The sequence below is a fragment of the Astatotilapia calliptera genome, unplaced genomic scaffold (assembly GCF_900246225.1).
Source record: "Astatotilapia calliptera unplaced genomic scaffold, fAstCal1.2 U_scaffold_73, whole genome shotgun sequence".
Lineage (NCBI taxonomy): Eukaryota > Metazoa > Chordata > Actinopteri > Cichliformes > Cichlidae > Astatotilapia > Astatotilapia calliptera.
Genome location: NW_020535815.1, coordinates 19391 through 28452, shown reverse-complemented (window position 1 = coordinate 28452; position 9062 = coordinate 19391). Strand labels below are relative to the sequence as shown.

General features: G+C 42.3%; 1 protein-coding gene across 1 annotated transcript; it reads left to right on the top strand.

The window, feature by feature from the left end:
* The first annotated feature begins 265 nt into the window (after window positions 1–265).
* LOC113018381 (tripartite motif-containing protein 16-like) lies at window positions 266–2424 on the top strand. The gene has a single exon (XM_026161448.1). It carries the CDS (start codon window positions 445–447, stop codon window positions 2113–2115), a length of 1671 nt encoding a protein of 556 aa, XP_026017233.1. The 5' UTR covers window positions 266–444; the 3' UTR covers window positions 2116–2424.
* Window positions 2425–9062: the final 6638 nt, after the last annotated feature.

Here is a 9062-nt window from a genome sequence, read left to right as displayed (position 1 = left end):
CTAACCTAACCCTGCTCTCCACATATGCTTTGATTTGGTCAGCAGCCTCTGCTGTTCTGACAGTTATTGTTACCTGAGACATTTCTGTCCAGTGTTCATCAAAGCTGGATTTTTAAAAATTATTTATATAGAAGAAGCAGTAAATAAAAAGGGTTAAACACACAGTTTCACTCTCTAACTGCTCCTCTTCCTGGAGTGAAGCACAGCCTGATAACCTCCCTCTTCTTCCTGCTCTTAAACACAGCACCTCCTCTCTGTCCACGTGTTTCCTCGTTCCCTCCCCCTCAGATCTGCAGTTTGAAGATGGGTGTAACCAACATGTGGTGACGTGTAAGAGCTGACAGGCTCCATTCACTGCAGAAACATGTTGTTGAGATCAGAGCTCAGACTAGTTTCAGTTATAAGGAAGTGAAACTCACACAGTCACTGACACTGAGAGGAGAAATGGCGCAGAAAGGAGTTCAGCTGGACCGAGAAACCTTCTCTTGTTCCATCTGTTTGGATCTACTGAAGGATCCGGTGACTACAGCCTGTGGACACAGCTACTGCAGGAACTGTATTAAAAGTTTCTGGGATGAAGAGGACAGGAAGGGAATCCACAGCTGCCCTCAGTGCAGGAAGACTTTCACACCGAGGCCTGTCCTGGAGAAAAACACCATGTTAGCAGCTTTAGTGGAGCAGCTGAAGAAGACTGGACTCCAAGCTGCTCCAGCTGATCACTGCTATGCTGGACCTGAAGATGTGGCCTGTGATGTCTGCACTGGGAGGAAGCTGAAAGCCATCAAGTCCTGTTTAGTCTGTCTGGCCTCTTACTGTGAGAAACACCTCCAACCTCACTATGATGCAGCTCCATTAAAGAAACACAAGCTGGTGGCCCCCTCCAAGAAGCTCCAGGAGAACATCTGCTCTCGTCATGATGAGGTGATGAAGATTTTCTGTCGTACTGATCAGCAGAGTATCTGTTATCTCTGCACAATGGATGAACATAAAGGCCATGAAACAGTCCCAGCTGCAGCAGAAAGGACTGAGAAGCAGAAGGAGCTCGAGGTGAGACGACTAAACATCCAGCAGAGAATCCAGGAGCGAGAGAAAGATGTGAAGCTGCTTCAACAGGAGGTGGAGGCCATCAATGGCTCTGCTGATAAAGCAGTGGAGGACAGTGAGAAGATGTTCACTGAGCTGATCCGTCTCATCCAGAAAAGAAGCTCTGATGTGAAGCAGCAGGTCAGATCCCAGCAGGAAACTGAAGTGAGTCGAGTCAAAGAGCTTCAGGAGAAGCTGGAGCAGGAGATCGCTGAGCTGAAGAGGAAAGACGGCGAGCTGGAGCAGCTCTCACACACAGAGGATCACAACCAGTTTCTACACAACTACCCCTCACTGTCAGCACTCAGTGAGTCTACACACTCATCCAGCATCAATATTCGTCCTCTGAGCTACTTTGAGGATGTGACAGCAGCTGTGTCAGAGACCAGAGATAAACTACAGGACATTCTGAGAGAGGAATGGACAAACATCTCACTGACAGTCACTGAAGAGGATGTTTTACTGTCACCACCAGAGCCAAAGACCAGAGCTGGATTCTTAAAATATTCACGTGAAATCACACTGGATCCAAACACAGCAAACGCATATCTGTTATTATCTGAAGGGAACAGAAAAGTAACATTTATATACCAACAACAGTCTTATTCTGATCATCCAGACAGATTCACTGTATGGCGTCAGGTCCTGAGTAGAGAGAGTCTGACTGGACGTTGTTACTGGGAGGTGGAGTGGAGAGGGGGAGCAGTTTATGTCGCAGTTGCATACAAGAATATCAGCAGAGCAGGGACGGGCGATGAATGTGGATTTGGATGGAATGACAAATCTTGGGCATTACATTGTGACACAAACAGATATATATTTCTGCACAACAAAGTCCAAACTGTCCTCTCAGGTCCTCGGTCCTCCAGAGTAGGAGTGTACCTGGATCACAGAGCAGGTATTCTGTCTTTCTACAGCGTCTCTGAAACCATGACTCTCCTCCACAGAGTCCAGACCACATTCACTCAGCCGCTCTATGCTGGACTTTGTCTTGGACCTGGAGCCACTGCAGAGTTGATTAAAGTCAAATAGAGAAGACAGGTTCATGTTGATCCCTGACCATTATATGTACTTGTGTAGTTTCTAAATGAGGCTTTACATTTTAGAAGCTGAGAAGTTCAGTGGTCCATTGATGTGTGAAAATAATATTGCACTGATTCAAACTGTACTTACATTTATATACCTTACATCAATATAAATCTGAATTTGTTCTTATGGCTGATAATCATGTGAGTTTAAATGATACTACTCTTCATATTCAGCATGTTTGACTCTGTATGAGTGAATCACAGGGGTTAGAAGTTTGTAGGTCACGATGCAGGGTCTCACACTATACGGCCCGATGCTCTAATGCGACCTGAGTGCTCACACTGTGCGTCCATAACATGAAGCCTATAACACAAAATCTGTCTCAGCACAGTGCAGTCCATCACCAGTGTTCGGTCCTCCAGCACCAGCTGGACTAGTTAAAACAGCAGAACACAGGATCCATCAGACAAGCGACTCAGAATGAGTTGGACAATGCTGCGGTCGAGGTACTGCAACTACATGACTTGGATGTGTGTGAAAAAGTACTCTGGAAATCTTCAGAGATACCTGACTCTTGAACGATGGGGGATTATGAAAAGATTGTAGTGACTTAAATGTGCCTGATGGAGTTAGTAAGGGTGCCGCTGTGCCTCGAGCTGATGACAGCACCATAGAAACGGATGTGTTAGTGGAGGAGGTTTGGACACACGTCTGCTTTAATGTGTTTTGCTATTAAAAGATGACAGAATGTTTTATTTATACTAATAGTTGTTAATAAATAGGATTTGCTGAATCAAATTATGTTCTGATATTGTTTTTGCATCATCGTTACATAACATCAATTTCCACATTGTACACATGCAGTTATAGTGATGACGGACACATTAGTAACGATAATGTGAGACACTTACTGACATGTACAGATGGATTTTCTAAGTATGCATGCAGGTGTCTTCAAACCAAGACAGGAACATCTGTTGCATCTGCTTTTCAGGATGTTCTGAGTGAAGGACGTGTACCTGTTAAACTTCCAACAGATGAAGGCGAGGAGTTTAATAATAAACATTTGCATCAGCTGATGGTTCAGTTTAACATCACACATTTCTCTGCATAAAGCCAGATTGAACCAAGTGTTGTGGAGCATTTTAACAGAAGCTTTAAGGGCCGTATGTGAAAATACTTCACATCTGTTAACTTATGAAGACATGTAAACGTGGTCCAGGACCTTGTGCTGTCAAGGCCAAGCAGCCGGTGTAAAGAGGTTGGAGCCAAAAGCTGACTCGATACACGTCTCTGTTTGATTTGAAGGAAAACTTTATTTATCGCACGGATCAGAAAGGCTGAGGTGAGACGTGGAGGAAATTCCACAGAGCAGGACTCACTGTAACAGAGGGAGAAGGTGAGTTATTTCTAGATGAGGTTAAAGGTGAGTACGATGTGAGGTGAGTGAAAGGAGATTTTGCCTCCTTGTATTACAGGCTGAAGCAAAGCTACAGAGACGGGAGTTTCTCTGGGTGTGTGGTGGAGTAAAGAGAAGAACAACATGTCTGACCTTTTCTTTTTTAGAGCAGAGGTGTGTTGTGGCAGGCAGGAGGGCAGGCAGGTGACTTTTCAGATTTACTCTGGGAAGCCGAGAGAAGAGCAGCAGCAGCAAGCAGGTTTCCAGCAGGCAGTGAACAGATGAAGAGGATCAGCATCAAAATACCCCCTCAGAGGTGAACAAAGATAATCTTTGGAGGACATTTCTACCAGCTATTTTTGTGTGAAGCTAACTGAACGGATTGTGCTACAGGTATGTAATAATAAAATAATATTATTAGATGGGAATACAAACTTTATTTTTGATGGCCCATATCTATGGGACTGATTTGTGCTAATAACGCCCATTGTATGGACTGATAACAGCCGAAGCGGGTGAATAAAGTCACCCAGTAGCTAGCTGTGCCATTACCCAGCATACATCACTCCCTCCATATGCAATAAACGATACAAAAGTAACAGCCTATAATTAATGTATCTGCTGTATCTCAGGTAGTTGTTTACATTATATAATTTATTGTGTTTTGTATAGGTCACTACAATGTGATTTTGGAAATGTATAAATATACGAACAACAGGCTCTTCCGCGGCAATTTCTTGTCGTCAATAAGCAACGTTTAGGGAGCTCTATAGTATTCAATGAGAGGACCCTGCACGTCAATTCCCGACGCCAGGGGGTACCCTGCGCGTCGATAAGTGAAGCAGAGGGAGCCTGACCATGCGTCACACGTTTGACGAGTTGGGAGTGAGAACGTGTTGATAACTCACAGGAAAACAACCAGGGGGGGAAACAGGTTGACATATGGAGGTATTACAGACAGACCAGTAACAGGCAGGAAAAGGGGAGGGGTTACCAGTCTCTGATGTATTCCAGAAAGAGGATTGATTTGAAGCAGACACTGTATTTAACCTTTTTAATATTGACAACACACAATATAAAAACACGAGTGATGAGTTACATGTACCACACCAGCATCAACAAAACCCTGTTAACATCTGTCCAAAAGATTCAAATGTAAAATGACTTTATTTGCAGATCTGGCAGGTTAAGAAACAGCACATCAATTACCTCTAAGCAGCAACAATGTAGACAAAAAGTGGAAACTAGAAAAAAAAAGTTTTTAACCAAGTGTCCTTCAATCATTTCTGTCTGTTTCAGTTCAATGAACTCTGCAGTGTCATTGTCATAATAAAAGAACCGAAGTCCAGCATAGAGCGGCTGAGTGAATGTGGTCTGGACTCTGTGGAGGAGAGTCATGGTTTCAGAGATGTTTTTTCACTGTTGTTGCTTTTCTGTTCCCCTCAGATAATAACAGATGTGTGTTTGCTGTGTTTGGATCCAGTGTGATTTCATGTGAATATTTTAAGAATCCAGCTCTGGTCTTTGGCTCTGCTGGTGACAGTAAAACATCCTCTTCAGCAACTCTTGATGAGATGTCTGTCACTTTCTCTTGTATATCTGAAACCATGCAAATGTTCTCCTGGAGCTTCTTGGAGGGGGCCACCAGCTTGTGTTTCTTTAACGGAGCTGCATCATAGTGAGGTTGGAGGTGTTTCTCACAGTAAGAGGCTGGACAAGATAAACAGGACTTGATGGCTTTCAGCTTCCTCCCAGTGCAGACATCACAGGCCACATCTTCAGGTCCAGCATAGCAGTGATCAGCTGGAGCAGCTTGGAGTCCAGTCTTCTTCAGCTGCTCCACTAAAGCTGCTAACATGGTGTTTTTCTCCAGGACAGGCCTCGGTGTGAAAGTCTTGCTGCACTGAGGGCAGCTGTGGATTCCCTTCCTGTCCTCTTCATCAAAGTGGGTTTTAATACAGTTCATGCAGTAGCTGTGTCCACAGGGAATAGTCACCGGATCCTTCAGTAGATCCAAACAGATGGAGCAAGAAATGTTTTCTTCATCCATTCTCTTTTCTTAGTAACAATGACTTGCTGGTTTGTCTTTTGCAGAAGTGAAACTATTCTGAGCTGTGACCTAATCAATAGGTGTTTACGTGGGAAATGGAGGCTGTCTGCTCTTACACGTCAACAGATGTTGGTTATGCCCATTTTCAAAATATAGACTGAATGGGAGGGAATGAGGAAACAGACAAAGAGGAGGTGCTGTCAGGTAGAAGGGGAGGAGTTATCAGTATCTGGTGTATTCCAGGATGAGGTTTGAGTTTGAAGTAAATACCTTTTTTATAAACAGTATATTAAAAAATGTTGGTGAGCTCAGTTTTTAGGTGGTAAATTCAGGAAAACCCGTAAAATTGTTATTAAATGGAATCAGAATGGGCTCTCTGATAGGAGCGACACTTAAATGAGGTAAACAAACCCATCACTGCAACATTTACAGTAACATCTTTAAATAAATAAATGACTTCTGAATGAAACTACAGAAATATCTACAACCACTGTAACAAACACTTATCAGAAAAACTGCAACTGCAATCTGCAACTAAGTTTGTTACTGAAATTGCAAAAATTACAAAAAAACCCTCATGTTTACAACAATGCCTACAGCTACACAAGGCAACTCCCACAACTAATCAGACACTATAGCTAAACTAACCTGTGACACTAATGCAACACCTACAATGAAGAAAGTGACCACTGACAGTACACCTGCAACTAACAATGCCAATAGCAACAATAGCAACAATAGCACAACAACAAGGATCACTTTGGCAACTTTTGCAACTTTATTTGAGTTGCAGCAACCTTAAAAACATGTGACTAAAGATTCCAACTTGGATAACAAATGTAAAACAAGCACAAAAAAACTGTAAGTAAGCATAGCTACTGCAACCCAACAAACACATTGAAGCAGTGGCAACGTCTGCAACTAATTCAATGACTGAAACTAGAAGCAACATCATCAGCAAAGTATAGTAACAGTTTTAACCACAAAACCTGCAAACTACAGCAGCATCTTCTACAAAACATGGTAACTTCTACAATTAAACTAGCATCTGAAACTACATATAGCAACTGCAGCAAAATCAATTTCATTATCAGGCCGGGGTCTTTCTGTTTAGAGTTCTCTTCTCCTCGTGTTTGTCTGGTTCTCCCCGGGTACTACGGCTTCCTCCCACAGTCCAAAGACATGCAATTAGTGGGGATAGGTGTGAATGTGAGTGTGAATGGTTGTCTGTGTATGTGGGTTATCCCTGGGACAGATTGGCGACATGTCCAAGGTGTACCCTGCCTCTTGTCTTAAGACAGCTGGAACAGGCTCCAGTGCCCCCTCGACCTTGAAAAAAGATAAGCGGAAATGAATGAAAGGATATGATTATGATTATCAGTTTTACTAGCAGTGATGTAATAGCAGTGATAGCTGTGCATGGTGTACCAGTAACAGATGGATAAACATAACATAACTGTATTTATAAATGGCATAGTAAGAATGAAGCACCTGCCAATACCTCACTAATACTTACTAGTGTGACATTATTATAAAGTGCTACCCGTGTATTGAACTGTTATTTGTTGTTCATAATCCATATGTCTCGTTGATGTGAGTGTACATTACCAGTCAAAAGTTTGGACACACCTTCTCATTTAATGTTTTTTCTTGTTTTCATGATCAAAACTATGAATTAACACGTATTGAATTATGCAGTAAGCAATAAAATCTGAAATTACTCAAAACCTATTTTAGATTCTTCAAAATAGCCACCCTTTGCTTTGATTACTGCTTTGTACACTCTTGGCATTCTCTCGATGAGCTTCAATGTGTAATCACCTGAAATGTTCTTCCAACAGTCTTGAAGGTGTTCCCAGAGATGCTGAGCACTTGTTGGCCCTTTGCTTTCACTCTGCGCTCCATCTCATCCCAAACCATCTGGATTGGGTTTAGGTCAGGTGACTGTGGAGGCCGGGCCAGCTGGCGCAGCACTTTATAGTCCATTTCAAACAATCTGATGATAGACAAGGAGTACAAAAATAAGCATACCTTAGCATGGTTGTCAAATCCACCTTTGTTCCTATTGTAATCCAGAATGGCCCAATGATAGTTGCAGTTATCTCCAAAACCATGTGCTGCCCTTGGTTCTTTTTGAGGAACACCGTCTTCATGTTTCCCAGTACATACTTGAATGTTTCAGGCATAACTTGTCCTGCCATGATATGTTGCCCAGATCGTTATGCTACATTTAAATGGCACTCTTGGCATATACTGTGTAAAAGGGCAGCATCCCCTAAAAGTGACTAGATGCTCATCAACTGATGTTTGGATTGGGTTAAAAATGAGGGGCAGGCACGCCATCCACTGACTGCCAGCTTGTCTTGTTGATGACGGCCTGGTCTTGAATCACAGTTGTTAAAGTGAATCACGCATGGCAACATGGGAAATTCATTGAGTGATTGGCCCAAAAGATTGTCCAGCCAGACTCTGCATGAACTTCTGGTAGATTCATTTCTAGATCTGTACAAATCAAATGACTCATGTATGGTTTCATGTCTGTCTGGGTTACCTCCTTCCAAATGTCTTTGTGAATCTATTTCACATCCAAGTTATTCGTGTTTACCACTATGACTTTGATAGACTCAGTCAGGAATTGTCCAATGCAGGATGTGATGTGATTAATCCAGGATATGACATATTTTTAGTCCTGGGGCAGAAGTGTGCAAGATTGGGCACCACAGCAGCTTCCACTGCTGTCGGGGGGGCTGAGATGGCGGCCCTGAGTCTGCCGCCAACCTCACGGGGCAGATTCGCAGACGTCTGCAGAGTTGTGCTGGACTAAATGGGCCTCACTCCGGACGATCATCACCGGCACTTCAGGGCCTGAACTATTGAACTGTTATATCAGTCTGATCAAGTTAACAATATTTTTCAGAGATGAAACTTTTAACTCAGTCAAATTTTACTGGAACACAATACAGTGATTAACTGAGGAAGTTTTATATAAGGTGTCATTTTATTCCATACAAAGTTGTTTGAGTGCATATTACTTCTTCTTTTCACAGGGTTGCGCATATTTCAATGGCTAGTTTTCTTAAACAAAAGAAAAAGGAACCAACCAGAGAATAACACAAAAACACCCAACCAAACTGATCACTTCTCTAAATTGAAACATGACAGTGCACATAAATGAAAAACAGTTTCCCATAAAGAATAACTCTTGTGTAGAAGATATAACAAACTAGAAATGGGATGTTTTACATTAAATACCTTAATTAGAACAACATACAACATTTACAAAGATATATGAGGCTGTATTGTTTCTGCAGAGTGAAACACTTTTCCTTCATTAAAACAAAGCCAATCATTAACTAGACAACAAATAATGCAATGTCAAAGTCGCACCTATAAAGTGTTACTGACAGGCTAAGCAACAGCACATCAATAACGTCTGAGCAACAATGAAAGAGACCAAAGAAAGTGGAAACCGAAAAACCTGTTTTAACCAAGTGTCCTTCA

Coding starts and splice junctions, on each gene's coding strand:
- LOC113018381 (XM_026161448.1), top strand. CDS start 445: ATGGCGCAGAAAGGAGTTCAGCTGGACCGAGAAACCTTCTCTTGTTCC.